Raw genomic sequence first — 18110 nt, forward strand, 5'->3', positions numbered from 1 at the left:
TAAGGAAGAATTTCTTTTTCTTAGACATTAGTCAATCTGTGGAATACTTTCATAGCGGGCTGTAGAGGCTGGGTCACTAAATATATTCAAGGCCGAGGTAGAAAGATTTTGTAATCAGAAAGGGAATTGAGGCCTATGGGAAAAAGGCAGGGAACTGGTGTTGAAAATTGCCAGATCAGCTATGATCTCATTGAATGGTACAGCTGACTTGATGAACGAAGTATCCTACTTTTGCTCTTGAGTCTCATAGTCTTAAAGGATAGGCTATCGCCATAAATGTCATATGGCTTTACAGGCCACATCAAAACTGTGCCCCAGATATAATTTAGTTCATTGTTGAAATGATAGAACAAGTGTCCTACAATTCCTGGAACAGTTTTATGAAGGCACTTGGTAAATAGATTTTACCGCAAGTCTATTTTGTTTGGTTGAGTTTTATCACTGAGTTTTACGCAACTTGTGTAGAATCTCTTGGCAGTACAGACTTGAACATGGTTGCAAAGAGAGACATTTTGCCAAAACATTTGGTCTTTTACTCGAAGACAAAATGCCAAATTTGCCACAGATAATGCAACAGGAAGTAGTGAGCTCCTGAAGCTCCCAGATAAGTCAAAGGTGACACACATTCCTATACAGGGACCGAATCTCTGCAAATAAAAAGGATGACTCAAATCTTTTTTTGAATTACTCTAGAGTTAGGGAGCCTATAATTCCCTCATGATTTTTCCATGGCAACATCTCAACCAGAGATGACTTGCTAATCAAACAGCATTCTTTTATGTTGCAGCATAAATAGCGATTGTTTAAAGTTTGGCATTCTTGCGTTTCTCCTGACTAGTACAAGTCAGAAAGCTTAAGAAACTCATCTTTCTTTTCACCTTGCAAATACTTATAAAACAATAAAAATTATCCCTTTAACCAGGAAATGTCAGCAGTCTAATTATGGACCAATAAGTATCCCAATTAAAATAAAATACTACTAGCAAATAAAAACTGAAAGAACTGTGAATGCTATAAACCAAAAACAATAACAGAAATTGCTAGAAAACTCAGCATGTCTGGCAGCATCGGTGGAGAGAAATCAAAGTTAACGTTTCAGGTCAAGTAAGTACTCAGAAGTAAGGGTCATTCGAACCAAAACAATAACCCTGAATTCTCTCCACCTATAATACTAGCAAAACTGGTTTTCCCAATTTTTCTTTCCTCTCAGGTGTTGTGCCCTGCTATACCAATGCCCTCCAATATTCAGTCAAGTGCTGGAATAGCAGTCTAACCAAATATGATGATAGAACCCTTGACATAACAACACCTAATGCACAACATTGGACTGTAAACCTGCCATATCCATTTGGTCGGCTGGACCTATGCTACTCACCAGCAAAACAAACTTAATTTCTTAAAAGCTCCAACAAATCACTAAAATATCCTTTCTGAATACTTTCCTCTTTATACTTAGAATGAATTAACATTCAGTACTGCATAAATAATAACTAGCTATTTTCTTCCAGCAAGGGTCAGTGTTATAAATATTGACAGTCAATACTGCAAGATGGAAACATCAGATGACACCAGGTTTTGACAGAACAAAGACCCAAAATGACCATACCAAGGTCAAGCCTTCGTACTGTGGAAGGACAGCATAGAATATTTAGATCATGTCTTCCTGAGAAATGCTCTCAAAACTTGCGCCTAGCTTTTTTTTTCCTTCAAGTAGACTAGATCCCTGGAATTAGCCAGTAAGAATCTATTACAGGGGTCTGTGACAATCATTCTATTCACTTCTGCAAAAATGTATTAATCCACTCAATTATGAAACATCAAGTAGTAAACATGTGCTTTCCACAGCTGAGTTCAAGAAAGTCAACAAAAAAAAGGAAGTTCAATAAAACAAGCTTAAAACAGCCAGTCACCATACAAACTTTCAAAACATTTTGCAAATAAAATTTAAAATTACTGACTCTGCTTTTAAAATTAGCGAAAGAAAATCAAAGGCATTATATCCTTAAAGTTTATCAGTAATAAAGCTTTGCTACTTTCCTAGATGTCATTGAACAAAAACATTCAGTTAACATTTCAAAGACTAAATGTAACTAAGCAGAGACAAGACAATTGTATTGGAATTCCCCAATATTCACTCCAAGAGCATTTTCCTCATTTCCCATTGTACCAGAAATCCAGAGCCCCAGGTTAATCTTCTAGGAAAATGGTTTTGAATTCCACCATGATGGAATGGTGAAATTTGAAATCAATAAAAATTTGAAATATTAAAAAAAAGCTAGTCTAATGGCAACCACTGTCAACTGTTGTAAAATAAAAATGTGGTTCATTAATGTCCCTTGGAAAAGGAAATCTGCTGTCACTAACTGATATGGCTTGCATACGACTCCCAGATCCATAGCAATGTAGATGGCTTTCACCTCCTGTCTGGGCTGGCCTAACCAGCAAAGCTCCCATCCCATGAATGAATAAAAGACACAAATGCATTTATCCATCTACATGAGGACATTATGACACAAGTGTCACTTTATGTCCAAAGCCTAGGATAACTCTAATGTTCTCACTTGCCAAAAGCCTCGGTTCTTATCCCCAGAAGACGTAACAGCGTCTTCGGTATATGCACCATGCATGCCTCAACCTTAAGCCTAGCCATCCCATTGTAACATATGGGCACAAGGAGGATGCACTGTGAACAAAGGCACCCTGCAGTCAGTGAGAAGGATGGTAGCTATAAAGGTAAAAAGAGTTATCCTTCATCAATATCCAGATTTAAATCTAAGTATCCAAAAATACAAATATGGACCGCTTGACTTCAGCATCACTCAAAAGATTCAGTATCAGGCCTGTGACTTCTTTCATGTAGTCAGAAGTCACATGACACCAGAGTGTAGTCCAACAGGTTTATTTGAAATCACACGCTTTCAGGGCCCTGCACCATCATGGAAACAAGGCAAAAGAATAAAATTGAAGGAAAAACAAAACACTAGAAAGAAGCTAAACTAAAAACAAAAAAAAAATGCACATCTGCAATATAAGCTATAATGTTTTGGCTGTGTAACCCTAGAGTCACTTAACACATAGCTTGGCAGATTCAGGACACTGATTAAAATACTGTGGTGCCATTCACTCATCCTACTGGCATGGGTACCTGGCAAAACAGTCTCGATGATCCAGTCTTGTAATGTCAGATGAAGTTAGACAGTGACTAGGAATTGCACCTGTTGAATTACTTCTTATACAGGTGCCAAGTCAGGGCTTCATCATCACCTTAAAATAAAACCTCCTCAGCCCTCTGACCCCTGCCTGACATCCCACTTTCTTAGCCCTCCTAACCTGGAAACCCTCCATTAAAAAGACAAGTATTTCAAGGCAGAAGTAGCTTGTTCCCCAAACAAACTTTGCCATGGAAGAGATTAGCTACAGGTAATTAGACCCTGAAGTGAGTTCTGTCTGAGATCTTGAAAACCTCAATTGGGTGAATATAGGCAGACAATGTTAAAAAATCAGACAACACCATATTACAGTCCAACAGGTTTATTTGGAAGCACTAGCTTTCAGAGCGCCAGTGATGTTCTGAAAGCTAATGATTCCAAATAAACATTTGGACTGTAACCAATAGTTGAGTGATTTTTAACTTTGTCCACCCCAGTCCAAGTCAGAGGCAGACAATGTTTGAGTACCTGACCCTGATTGTAGGCATTTGGCTATTAGCCAACATAGATAGTTTAATACAGTCACACTCAGCATTCATTGATTGTATCTTATGCCACGGTAGGAAGACATATAAACATAGTTGGTTATATCTTACACAGAGTACCTTTATATGTCATGCCTTAGTCTCACTGAAGCAGTCTACAGTGATTTTTTTTCAAATTACCTTTAAGTGGACAACATGAAAATTGAATAGAACCGAGGGAGGAACTGGAACGTAGACCAATCTAAACACACTAACCAATACCAACAGCCTTTTGTTCAGCTGTGCAGAACAGTGAATCAAAGGCTATAAGGAGTCGGCTCCCCAGAGTTTTAGACCTCGATTACTTCTCACTTGTGCTCATTTGCATCTACTCTTTGCAATTGGTACCCACATCTGCAAAGACAAGATAAAGTTTTAAAACCCTTCAGGCTTAAAAACAGAGAAGACTCATTGATCAATATGAACCCAAGGACCACAGAATCATACAGTCAGACAGCACAAAACACTGTTGGACAACCAGACCATGCCAAACATAATCACAAGCTAAATCAGTTCCAAATGCCTGCTCATGGCCCATATCTCTGCAAAACCTTTCGACTGATGTAACTATCCAAATGTCGTGTAAACACTAATTGTACCCACATCCACCACTTCCTCAGGAAGTTCATTCCACACATGAATCACTCTGTATAAAAAATTTGCCCCCCTTGCCTTTTCTAAATCTCTCTTCTCACCTTAAAAACGTACCCGCAGTCTTGAAATCCCTTAATCTAGGGATAAAGTAACTACCATTAACTCTATCTACACCTCTCATTACTTTATTAAGTTCTATCAGGTCACCTCTCAACACTTATGCCCCAGTGAAAGAAGCCCCAGCTTATCCAGCCTTTTTTTCTAACTCAAACCTTCCATAAACGGTAACATCCTGGTAAACCTCTTCTGAACCCTCTCCAGCTTAATAATATCCTTCATACAACTGGACTACCAGAACTGAATACAGTATTCCAGAAAAGGCCTCACCAATGTCCTGTACAACCTCAACATGACTTCCCAAATCATACAAAGGACTGAGCAATGAAGGCAGACATGCCACATGCCTTTTTAACCAACCTGTCTATATGTGATGCAAACCTCAAAGAATTATGTACCTGCACCCCTCGATCCCTCTATTCTACAACTCGACTCAAGGCCCTACCATTAACTGCATAAAACCTACCCTTGTTTGTTGTAGCAAAATCCAATTGCACATTTATCCAGATTGAACTCCTCCTGCTATTTTTCAGCCCATTGGCACATTTGATCAAGGCCCCTTTGTAACCTTAGAAAGCTTTCTTCAGTGTCTACTATGCCACCAATTCTGGCGTCATCTGCGAAATTATTAACCATGCCTTCTATACTCTCATCCAAACCATAAATACAAATGGCAAACTGAGGATCCAGAACCGATGACTGTGAAACACTACTGGCGAAAGGCCTCCAGGCCCATAAAAAGAATCCTCCACTACCACTCCGTCTCCTGCCAATTAATCCAATTTGTTGAAGCACAGAGTCATCAAAACCTTCAGCACAGAAAGTGGCCATTTGGTCCATTGGGTCTGTTCTGGCTGAAACACAGCTATCCAGTTTAATGCTGAAAGCAATTTGTACAGAGTCACCAGTTTGGTTGCAACAACAGCATTCAGCTTCATGCAGTTTTGTCCATCATTCGGCAACATCACCAATGTTTAGTTTGTCAGATCTATTTAGCTCCCTGATCTCCATTTCCAGTGCTATCCTTACCTAACAAAAGTATCTCATGTCCTCAGCCTCAAATTCCAATTTTCAAATTTTCTCAACTGATCCTAGCATTTTTGGGGAAGATAGATCCAGTTTACTACTACTCTTTGACAGAAAGATTGATCGCCAAGCAGTGATTTAACTGATATTTACAGAAAAACCTAATCCTGCAGTTGAAGAATAATTGATAGCAGGTGCAATTAGCTGACGCCAAATGTCTTGCATTTATCTGGGGTATCCTAGTGCAATTTTAAATTGCAAACTAGGCTTTCCTAAGCAAAAAACATCAAACTGCATATTGTAGTCAGTTCGTCACATAGATCCTTTGATCACTTAATAGTGGAATCATCGGATAGCAGACTCGTTGACAAAGTCTGCTTACTAACATCTTTTTGATCACCAGATCAGTTAAGGCGTTTAGTAGGTTTGCCTTCATTGCTCAGACCAGAGCATAAGAGTTGGGACATCATGTTAATGTTGTACAGGATATTGGTGAGACCACTTCTGGAGTACTGTGTGCAGTTCTGGTTGCCCTGTCATTGGAAGGATATTATTAAATTGGCAAAGGTTCACAAAAGATCTACCGTATACTGCCAGGACTGGACAGTTCGAGTTATAAGGAGAGGCTGGGTAGGCTGGACTTTTATCGCTGAAACATAGAGGTTTAAGGTTATGAGGGGCATAGATGAGGTGAAGGAATTCAAAACTAGGGGGCACATTTTTAAGGTGAGAAGAGAAAAATTTAAAAGGGATCGGATGGCAATATTTTCACAGAGGGTGCAACAAATTGCCAGAGGAAGTGGTAGCTGAAGGTACAGTTACACTATTTAAAAGATATTTGGAGAGGTACCTGAATAGGAACGGTTAGAGGGAAATCGGCCAAACACAGGTAAATGGAACTATGTCTAGTTTAGGAAACTTGGTCGAGTTGGACCGAAGAGTCTATTTCCATACTGAATGAATCTATGACCAGATAAGGAAATGACAACTCATGAGATACAAATGCCTCTTCCCTTGAGGTTTGAATAGCACAATGCATTATTCAGCCAGTGCATCTTTAAATGGTCATTACCAAATAGAATCTCTACCTCTGCTCAAGTCTCTTGCTAATCAAGCCACCAGGGAAAACAAGACAGTCATATCAAGAACATCAATGGACAGCAGCATGAACAACTGCTACAGGAATAAATCCCACTTGATGAAAATCTTTAACCAACACAATCCAGTCTATTGAAGTCTCTGGATATCAACTGAAAGCAGGCAACACAAGTCTTCAAAAACTAAATCTTAAAATAAACGAACATTGCTACACAGTTAACAACTAGGAATTTGAAGGAGAAATCAAAACTAGAAACTGGGAACTTGTCCACTTGTTAGTCATTGTGAAGTCTGAAGAAGAATGATTAAATTATTCCAGAACAAGGCTGTACCTCAGAATGGGGGAAAGAGGCCTCAACCCTGTGTTTATATTTTAAAACAGCAGCATCGCTAAGTGTGTCTTTTTTCCTCCTTCCCTCATGTAGATAATCAAATGGTCAACTTACTACCATTTTTAAAACGCACTGCAGGACAGTATAAGTAACATGCAAAGTAATCCACTGTTCTGGGTGAAAGAATAATTGCACAGTTTTGCTGCTCACTCAAGACAGTGATGTTTTGTGGAATGGTCTGTTGTAAGTTAGTTTGGAGAGGATCCACAAAGGTCAGATTGTCTTCTCTGTCAACATCAAAAAATTTAATGCAAGCAGTTGGATCTTCCACCTTCAAACCTGTGAATTACACTGCATTTTGGCACTTGATTTGTCAGTAGTTGAGTTCTCGATGCACTGTGAGCAACAATGCAGCTTAGACACCACATTGTATAAAACTAGGGAAACTTCAGTGTGCAGATCAAAAGCATTTTGTATTTTCTGAAAAATTATTGTCAACATGCATTAGTCTACAGATTCAAAGAAACAGTACCTTCACTAAATATAGCAATTTCCTAATGCAAATTTTTTTTTTTACTGAATTAATACTACTCACAATAAATAGTCAGGCATTTCCACTGTTGAACTAGCGGTTGCAGATGTATTTGTGGTTTCATGCTCTGTAGATAAGATCATACAGGTTATTTGACTATCTAAAATACTAAATGTCAATGGACCTTACTAATTGCCTTTAGTAATTACAAGGCTTTTTTTTGGTAATAGACATTGGTAACAATGTATGATCAATTTCTTTTAAAGACTTCACTGGCATCAGATGCTTGGGTTAATGGATGTTCATAGTTATTTATTGCCAGTAATCAACAAAACAAAAAAAGCTTATGCACTTTGTGTATACTGCACCTGTCACATTTCACAGAACCTTAGACACGATATTTGAACAGCTAAGGTAGCTGGAAATAAAAGTAATTAATCTCCTATTATCAAACCTACAGAAGAGCATACAGGTTAGTATCTACCAGATTTGAATGATATTCCTGCAAAGCTGTATTAAGTAACATACTTTTCGAAAAGGTACAGTAAAATTAACACTTTATAGTTAATCTCATTTCATTAACTCAAAATTAATACTCTAAATTTCACTTACAATTACATGCTGGTGCCAACCCCGGTCACTGCTGTTGTGACTGCAGCAAATCTTCAAGCTGCAATTATATATTTAAGGGGTCTTGCCCTTTTCATATGAAATTATATTCATCAATTCTGTTCATGCCCATCCATCTTCCTTTGCTCTCCTACCTACTACTGAGCAATCGGTATTTAATTATGCCCTCATTATTGGCTATGGGTCTCTGAGACTTCAAGGATCACAGGAATTAGAATAGGCCATTCAACCCCTCCAATCTCTTCAGCCTTCAAATGGAAAACACCAGCTCTACATTCTAGTTACATTTACTCACCATAGCTCTGTATTCCTTAATACTTTTCCCTAACAAAATCTATTTTCCAGAGTAGCTTCATCAACACAGATGCAGGATTGGGAGGAAGCAAACAGTTATCAAGAGCTATGTTAAACTCGCTACATTTAAAATTTAAAATGAGAAGTATCAAAACCACCTCTACAAGATTCAGAGCTAGTGATAACATTTTCTAATCATTCATCCAGAGTGACTGATATTTTAATGACTTAGAACACTGCAAAAGGTAGGAGCATTGCAATTTCAAAATCTCTGACACAGATGTTACCTTCAATTGTCTCACGTAGATTTCCAACCTGATGTGCTGGACTCTCCTTTCGCCACGTTCTTATTTCAGGTTTTGCATGTTGCCTCACTTTTTCTTTGTGTTTTTTGGATTTCTTTTTATTGTGACTAGAAGAGAGCTCCGCACTCTCTCTAAGAGGATAAGCTGTCTGTTCTAAACTCGCCTGTGTAACCTGGCTCCTGGGGTTACCAGTAATATCCCTGTTGCGTTTGAAATCTTTGTCACTTCTGTTTACATCACTTGAAGAATTGTTGCACTCTTTAAATGGTTCATTAAACTCATTTGGACACCCAGACAGTGAAGTACGAGTCTGCTGGAATTCTGTTTTAACAGTTACACAGGAATTTGCCGTGGCAGTAAGGCATGTTGAATGAGGATGTTGTCCATTTAAAACAGGCTGTGGATGATCCTTGGACTGTAATACTTTACTTCTTTTGTTTGTGTGCAAATCTATCCGCTCCAAAGGCACTGGTCTTTTCTGGAATAAAGGCACATTTTTATTTTTTAAAAAAGTGAACACAGCTGCAATCCTTTTACTACAGCAATATATTATCTCATGTAGTCATGATAGAAGGCACATAATATTTTACTGACACCATATGCAAGGGAGACCATTTACATGTTGGCTTCCTTGACCCAACTTCACTAGGCCCTCTGTAGCAACCACAATTTAATTCCAGTTAAGTGTTTACGATGGGAGGGATGACAATGATGCATAGGGCACAAATGTTATGTTCTGAATTTATTGAGCAGCTGCTTCTCAGTACTGGTGCCAGCGAGCAGCACTAGTTTCCGCTATATTTTGACATTATAATGAGATCTGCAATTTAATAATATGAAGTTTAAACACTAAATATTTTCAGTTTCAACTTCAAATTTGAAATTTGCCAATCAAAAAAAAAATCAATGAAATCAGGGTTTAAAAACAGAAAATGCTGGAGAAATACAGCAGGTCTGGCAGCATCTGTGGAGAAATTGAGTTAAACTGAATTCGATGACAAGCACAATTCATGTGGTGAGATCTAAGTTTAATGAACACAGACTAGTTTAAATACCACATTTTAAAGTGGTTAGTTGCTGAAGTTAATTGTAATAGATGAAGAGAAAGTTCTGGGGGAGGGCAAAGGACACTGAACCATCCAAAAAAAGTAAAAAGATCATATATCTTTGGAACAGTTTCAGCTTTATCCAATTTTAATGGCCAATGTGAATAGGGTATCTCGGTGCACTGAATTTTACAAAAAGGTTATTTTAAAAGTTATATTTTAATCTCTGAATTCTGGAAAATCTTGGGCTTATTGGTTTGGGTTGGTTTTAGCTTAAATATTGGGCCAATAACAGAAGCAACAATGTTCCTGTAACAAAGCCAGTCAAATACCACAACTAGTTTCAAAATCCAGACCTACCATCAGTCAAACTTCCTTGACTGTCATATCTAACAGTCTGAGTAGAACTGATTTAGTAAATTCAGCTGCTGCACTGCAGAAATTAAAAAGCTTAGGCTACATGAGTTATGAAACACAGCCTCAAAGACACATCCTATAACCACCAAACACAATTGGATCCTTACTCATTTGAATCAAACATCTTCAATTTCTATCATGCATTTCCTTTCACATAAACTATTATTCTATGCCTTTTCAACCTCATCCATTTACACACACAGATAATATATATAGCTCATTTCTAGTTTCACCTTAAAACTAAGTCAAATTCCGTGCTTGTTCATTTTCAAAAGTATCCCAGTTCCCACTAAAACATCACATATTAATGTTAAGGAAATGTTAACAAGGCAATCATTCTATTAAAATTCAAAAGAGCTCCCCAAACGTCCAAACCATAACCTGCAGCAGGCAGGTTATGCAGGAAATTACAGTAATGACATAAAAACAATAAATATCACTTTATACCAATAAAGAATTCTTGACAGGGCTAGATTGTGGTGAAGATTCCCCTGAGGACTTCTGGAATGGAGAACTGAGTTGAGAACTCTTGGTCTGACTAGAATGAGATGGTTGCCGCTTCCTACAATAAGGAGACATTGGTTAGAGCTAGTCTGAAGTATACAAAGAGATTTATCAATTCATGTTTAGAATGCTATTGCCTTGCAAAAAGAATTAGCCAAACAGACATTAAATGAATTACAATTTTCTTCCTAGTCCTTAAAATGCTATTTTAATACAGTTTTGGAAGGCATGTATGCGTGCACATACTAGTTTTCAAGAAAGACAGCTGTATATATATGGGACAGCTTTAACCTTTTGTCAACCATTGCTACATTTTTGCTCAAGTAAGTTTTGTTTGCAATAAGCTAGTTCTTCATTTGGCACTACAGGAACCTGGAGGATTTCTTTCTGATACTGAGCTAGATAGTTTGATAGATATATAATGATCTATGTTTATTATAATAGTAAGTGCACACATACACACACACAGACTATAGTATACATACACATAATACTAAATATTGCAGTCTATATAAAACAAATATAAAAGTGCGTATTTATACAGATGTATACCCAACACAGCTGACACGATCACCTTGTTAAAATTCAAACTGAGAGGGGTGGCCATGGAAAAGAATAGTCTACCCCTCCTAATTCAGTCATAATAGTGGTCAATTTATCTTTCTTCATAATTCCTTTGAATGGTGAACTTCAGCAAAGACAAGGTGATAAAACTACTGAATCTATTTTTGGATGTGGCAAATGTAGATGGATCTTTCAGAATTGCTTTCTAAAATGAATAGGATAAAAACAACTTTTCATTATAATAAATTGATGTTTTGACTACAAAAGCTAATAAGCAACATGCTTCACAAAAACAGAAATATTTAACTTCTAACAAGATTACTGACGAACATGATGGGATGGGTAATAGATTGTTGAGAATTTGAGGAGGAAACTAATGACACTGTGATCTACCTCACAAACAAAAAGGAGTCATGTCAGAAGACCTAGAGACAGCAAATGTAGTTCAAATGCTCCAGATTGCAGCGAAGAACACATTGAGTATAGGTAGGAAAGTACAGAAGGCATTGCACAGGATACTGAAAATGAAAACTTAAGCAGTACAGATAAATACACAGTTTTAGAATTAAAAGGCCATACCTAGCAAACCCACTGGAAATGCCTGGCAAGCTAGAGTACAGGGACTGGATAATCAAATACAAAGTTTACCTGGATTTTCACAAGATGGTTAGCAAATTTTTTATGCAAAATCAGTAAGGAAGACTATTACTCTTCAAGTAGATCAGCTGTTTAGATAGTTTAGAGTCCGACACTGTTGTGCATGTTTAAAATGGCAATATTCAAAAAAAGCAAAATGTGAAGAAAAATCAGATCACCAGTGAGAACACATAGTAAATGGTTTCAACTGAACCTACTCAAACTTATACTCTAAAATGTAACATATGCTGGCAGATGTATTTTGTGTCAGCCTCTGTGTGAAGTACCAGTAACGTCTGACATTACTGACCACACAAAATGACTCAATAAGGAGGACAAACAGGATGACTTCCAGAGGAATTGGTAAAACACTGCAGTGGCACAGTCAAGGAATGCTCTTTAGGTTTCCACTCAGGTCTACCACCATGGAGAAAAGCTCATTCTGTATTCAGGCATGCTGAAACCACACTGAGTGCTTGGTGTTGACACTGGGTAACCAAAATAGAAAAATGTTCCATTTCCCAATGCTAGTAACCCTCACTTTCATATACATAAACTCTACTAAACAGTAAAGAAAAGCAATGAAATCTCAGAATCTGTTTAGTTACACTCTCAAAAATATTTGAAAAGGTTAACTGCGTACTTAGCATTAGAGTTATCAAGCACGAAAGCAGGTAACAAATAACTTAGGCCAGATGCTAATACAAAGTTTCTCAATAACTAATGGAAACAAAATTATTTAATTATCAAATAAACAAAAGGTGAATCTGGGAGTGTGACTGTGGGAAATGTACACTAATTGCATGTTTTGGTGGAATGTCTTATAAAACAACAGGACAACTAAAACAACTATCGTGAGGATACATAGGTTTACTCAATCGTTGAATTGTAAATGTCTGCATGCGGGTTTTTACTGGCTAAATAAATTGACACATTCCAATAAACACTGTTAAGAATTTATAGAGAATTTAAGGAAGTCCAGATAGGGTGCACTACTTCGAAGGTTAGGTGGATAAATCCCCAGGACCTGATCAGGTGGGAAGCTAGAGAAGTGATTGCTGGGCCTCTTGCTGAAATTTTTGTATCATCGATAGTCACATGTGAGGTGCCAGAAAACTGGACGTCGGCAAACATGGTGCCACTGTTTAAGAAAGGTGGTAAGGACAAGCCTGGGAACTATAGACCAGTGAACCTGACCTCGGTGGTGGGCAAATTATTGGAGGGAATCCTGAGGGACAGGATGTACATGTATTTGGAAAGGCAAGGACTGATTAGGAATAGTCAACATGGCTTTGCGCGTGGGAAATCATGTCTCACAAACTTGATTGAGTTTTTTGAAGAAGTAACAAAGAAGATTGATGAGGGCAGAGCAGAAGATGTGATCTGCATGGACTTCAGTAAGGTGTGCAACAAGGTTCCCCATGGGAAACTGATTAGCAAGGTTAGATCTCATGGAATATAGGGAGAACTAGCCATTTAGATACAGAACTGGCTCAGAGGCAGAAGACAGGGTGGTAGTGGAGGGTTGTTTTTCCAGACTGGAGACCTGGGATCAGTGGAGTGCCACAAGGATCAGTGCTGAGTCCACTACTTTTCATCATTTATATAAATGCGAGCATAAGAGGTACAGTTAGTAAGTTTGCAGATGACACCAAAATTGGAGGTGTAGTGGACAGCAAAGGAGGTTACATCAGATTACAACAGGATTTTGACCAGATGAGCCAATGGGCTGAGAAGTGGCAGATGGAATTTAATTCAGATAAATGCGAGGTGCTGCATTTTGGGAAAGCAAATCTTAGCAGGATTTATACACTTAATGGTAAGGTCCTAGGGAGTGTTGCTGAACAAAGAGACCTTGGAGTGCAGATTCATAGGCCCTTGAAAGTGGCATCGCAGGTAGATAGGATAGTGAAGGCAGCATTTGGTACGCTTTCCTTTATTGGTCAGAGTATTGAGTACAGGAGTTGGGAGGTCATGTTGTGGCTGTACAGGACATTGGTTAGGCCACTGTTGGAATATTGCGTGCAATTCTGGTCTCCTTCCTATCGCAAAGATGTTGTGAAACTTGAAAGGGTTCAGAAAAGATTTACAAGGATGTTGCCAGGGTTGGAGGATTTGAGCTATAGGGAGAGGCTGACCAGGCTGGGGCTGTTTTCCCTGGAGTGTCGGAGGCTGAGGGGTGACCTTATAGAGGTTTACAAATTGAGGGGCATGGATAGGGTAAATAGGAAAAGTCTTTTCCCCTGGGGTCAGGCAGTCCAGAACGAGAGGGCATAGGTTTAGGGTGAGGGGAAAGATATAAAAGAGACCTAAGGGGCAACATTTTCACACAGAGGGTGGTACATGTATGGAATGAGCTGCCAGAGGATGTGGTGGAGGCTGGTACAATTGCAACATTTGAGAGGCATTTGGATGGGTATATGAATAAGGAGGGTTTGGAGGGATATGGGCCGGGTGCTGGCAGGTGGGACTAGATTGGATTGGGATATCTGGTCAGCATGGATGGGTTGGACCGAAGGGTCTATTTCCATGTTCAATAACAATTTTGGGTGTTCACTGCATTATTCCAACAACACATCTCTACTCAATTTCCTGAGATCTAAGGAAGCAGACTGTCTTAAGTATTCTCGCCAGATCCAGACAAACACAAATTACTACAGAAATGTCTTCCGGGTATAAAGCATTGCAGGTTTTCTGGTAAAGGGGACTTTTACGATAAATAAAGCACAGTTTGCTAACCATGGATACTGGAAAGTCCCAGGCAGGAGATTTTATGGACTGTAATTCAACCACAGAGCCCACTGATAGATATAAAAGGCTTTCATCTGCAAAAACAGCAGACAGACAAAAACATGCAAACTATAACTTCATATTCTTGATGACTCATATTTTGGCATAGGTTCTGGTTTTCCGGTGTTTTTATTGCGGATGTTGGACACACAAGAAAGACAGTTATACAGCTGGCCCTAAAACTAGTAGTAGTACTAGAACTAGTAGCAGAACTAAGTATTACAAGCTTCTTTCACAACTCAGTATACTAAATTTCTGGCGCTCAAACAAGATATTACTTCATTTCCTTAAATTTTTAAATTAAGAAACTTTACAGTACTTCAACAATACATTTGATTATTGTACTGATATTAGAGAAGGACAAAAGACAGAAAACCTTCCAGAGTGAATCTGGATCTTCAAAGGAAGTATTATTGCTTGACATAATAATTTAACCCAATTTAAACTGGCTTAAAATCCAGACAGTTTCATGCATTCCCTAACTTGTAGTTTGTCAATTAACCAAAACAAAGGCATTTAGATTTCAATGATTAAGGCAGATCTATGTATTATATTTGTGCAGTTTCATCAGTTGTGTTGTTACTTTGTAAGGTATACCATCAAAATGGTGAAGCTAGTTAGCTCAGTCAGCTATCTGGCACTATGTAGCTCGGAAAAGTACCTACAGTATGGATTCTATCGGATTGAAAAACAGAGAGCATGTGGGAGAGATAGAGCACGAGGGAGAGAGAATGGGAGCAAGTGAATGGGAGATGGAGAGGGACCGAGTGTAAATGCACATGCGAGAGCATGTGAGGTGGTGATGGTTAACCTGAAGTCAGAATTCAGGGTATTCACTTTGAATAAAATACTATCATGTCATTAAAGTAATAATTACATGAATTTTGTAGTTTTAAGGCTTATAAAGTGCATTGTGGGTGAGAATCTGTGACAAAACTTGAGATGGAAGGCAAATATGCTGTTGAAAATAATTTGCAGTGAGATTGCTAGTTTCCTTGGTAATGGCAGTGTTTTCTGACTGCTCACTGTTAGTTTAGACATTTGAATGAATTTTGAGCTTTTCTTTATGATGTTATTTTTGCTGTTCATTGCTATTTTGTCAATATGAATCATACATGGATGTGACAAATCTGTTTGATAAAATAGCTTAAAAAAAACAATGATAATGAGCTTCTTGACGTCATGACACAGAGCAGTTTAAACACAGCTTCACCACAGCAGTGTAGAACACGGAGTTAAAATGACTGATATAATATTGTAAATGAGCATTTTGTATCAGTTAGATAAACAATTTAATGGGAGATATTGTCATTGAGTTCCCAGGAGATTACCCAAGCGTAGTCTGGATATGACATCTGTGAAGGTGGAACTGGCTAGTCTGGCCAATGCCTAATTCATCTCTACATATACATCTATATAAACCACTTCACTGCTCAGGCCTCCACTGGTGCATTTTAAACAAATATATTTGGAGATTAACTACAGCCTAATTGCTGTTGGAATGTATCCAGATCGGCACTTGCTTATAAATCCCAGACTCTTGGTCTAGGTGAGAGGTGAAAGTGAAGTCTGAAAACCTTGCCCAAATTGACAGTGCTTCTCCCTTTCCCCCCAAAACATTTTTCAATAATTTGCAATTAGAGTTGGGAGAAAAGCATAGCTATGCAGATTTATGTAATAATTACAAATGTCTACCTTATCAGCTGTCTTCGAATCAATTGTTTTTCTTCATCACTATAACCAGGCCAATCCTGTTGGATTTCCTTGTAGAGCTCATCTTTTAACGTATAGCTGTTGTTGTCCTTCACATTCACTTTTGCTACCTGGACGGAGAAAATACTAAGCATCGTCAGAACGAAGTAACCAAATAACAAGTTGGTACCAAACCAGGATTTGACACTTTAACGTCATCTTATTTGAAAGTCTGTGCACGCATGGATGATTGCAGAAAAAAGTCATGCAAAATAGATTTTTTTTTACTGCTACATAGTGAACTTCCAGGGTACTATATTGTCAGTTCCAACAGAATAGGTGTTACAACAGTTATGTTTCAATTTTATTTTATTAAATAAACAAGCACATTCTTCAAACACAAAAAAACATTCCCATGCTGTATAAAGTAATATACAACATTGGACTAAAACTTACTTCATGTTGAAATCAATTTTTCCAAAGTAAAAACGTACTGCAGCAAACTACTCATTCTGCAGTCCTGATCATTGAATTTGGATATTTCTATAAATGAGCATTGTGATTTATTTGAGTCAGTTATGGGTATACATTTAAGGTCACAAACATCAAATGCCAAGGTCAAGAGTTACTTTTTACATTGTTATTAGGACATGAAGTGCCAATTCAGGAACACAGTAACTGTCTGCACGCCTGACCACACCATCGAAATAACTTTATTGGAAGACCCTCAGGCTGGAAATGAAACGTCTCTGGTTCAAATCCAGGTGTCAGCAATGAATAATTTTTTAAAAAGTCTGGTAGTGCAATTCAAATGTCACTCTTTCTGAGTCAGAAGGCCTAGGTTCAAGTCCTACCTGCTCCAGAAGTGTGCAATGACATCTTTGATCAGATAAAAAGAAAAAACAAAATCTATGACAGCTTAGTGTGGCTTGCTCATATCTTGTTACAGAAGCCAGAATTTCAGCTGTCAGATGTAATATATTCCATAACCCATTGTAAACCCTTAGCACTCATGGTCAACTTGACACAACATCCATTTAAGAGTCAACAAATTTTAGCACAACTAAAACATTTAAAAGAAAGTTAAAGAGTTTTATGATACACTTCGCAAGATTGCTTGACTCATTGTCAGCACAGTCCAAAGTTCTGATAAGACGTAGTAATCACTAATTTTTAAATGCAATATTTAAAAAGAGTAAATTTTACTGCCATAGTTCAGCTAAAATTCAGCTACATTGCATCGGGTTGATCATGCACACTTAACGCTTTATAATGGAACGTTACTGCATTATTTAGACTAGCTGAAACACTTCCATAGCAGGTCTTAATCTGAAAGCAAGCTATCAAGTTATTACTCACTAATACCCTAAAGCATGTGATAAATACCTTTATTCCAAATGACTTGAGAACACAAGCTTACATAGTAATTACTGCATTTGGTTGATTTTAAACATTGCAAAAAGAGTTAAAAGCAGATTTTCAAAATAAAGGGGGCTACTATGCATTGTCAGCCAATTATGCTACATCTTGATTGCTTTAATGCTTCAATGTTATGTATTCTCTGCTCTTTCAACTACTTATTAACTGGCCATTTATCTCATGGTTGTTTGTGGCATTCTGCACAAATCAACTGTGGTATTTGCCTACAAAACACAGGACTATATTCCAAAGTAATTAAACAGCTGTAAAATACTTTCTAATGGCCCAAGACGCATATAAATCTAAATTGTTCTTCCGTACCATTACGTAATATATTTTAACAAATTTTTAAAAATACCTTAGTCTGACAATAGACATCGA

At 37.8% G+C, this 18110-nt stretch overlaps 1 protein-coding gene across 1 annotated transcript in view; it reads right to left on the minus strand.

Moving 5' to 3' along the window:
- LOC122541052 (RNA polymerase II elongation factor ELL) overlaps positions 1 to 18110 on the minus strand; it is a 79646-nt gene that overhangs the window by 7571 nt on the left and 53965 nt on the right. Inside the window, exons 7-10 of the mRNA XM_087981202.1 lie at positions 16314 to 16441; positions 10572 to 10686; positions 8644 to 9139; positions 7496 to 7559 (exon numbers count right to left, since the gene is read on the minus strand). Coding sequence (XP_087837328.1) covers positions 7496 to 7559; positions 8644 to 9139; positions 10572 to 10686; positions 16314 to 16441 — 803 coding nt within the window. The remainder of the gene's footprint in view (positions 1 to 7495; positions 7560 to 8643; positions 9140 to 10571; positions 10687 to 16313; positions 16442 to 18110) is intronic.

Source organism: Chiloscyllium plagiosum, unplaced genomic scaffold, assembly GCF_037043375.1.
Source record: "Chiloscyllium plagiosum isolate Xiang-an unplaced genomic scaffold, Cpla_swu_hap1 HiC_scaffold_39, whole genome shotgun sequence".
In the NCBI taxonomy this organism is placed as follows: Eukaryota; Metazoa; Chordata; class Chondrichthyes; order Orectolobiformes; family Hemiscylliidae; genus Chiloscyllium; species Chiloscyllium plagiosum.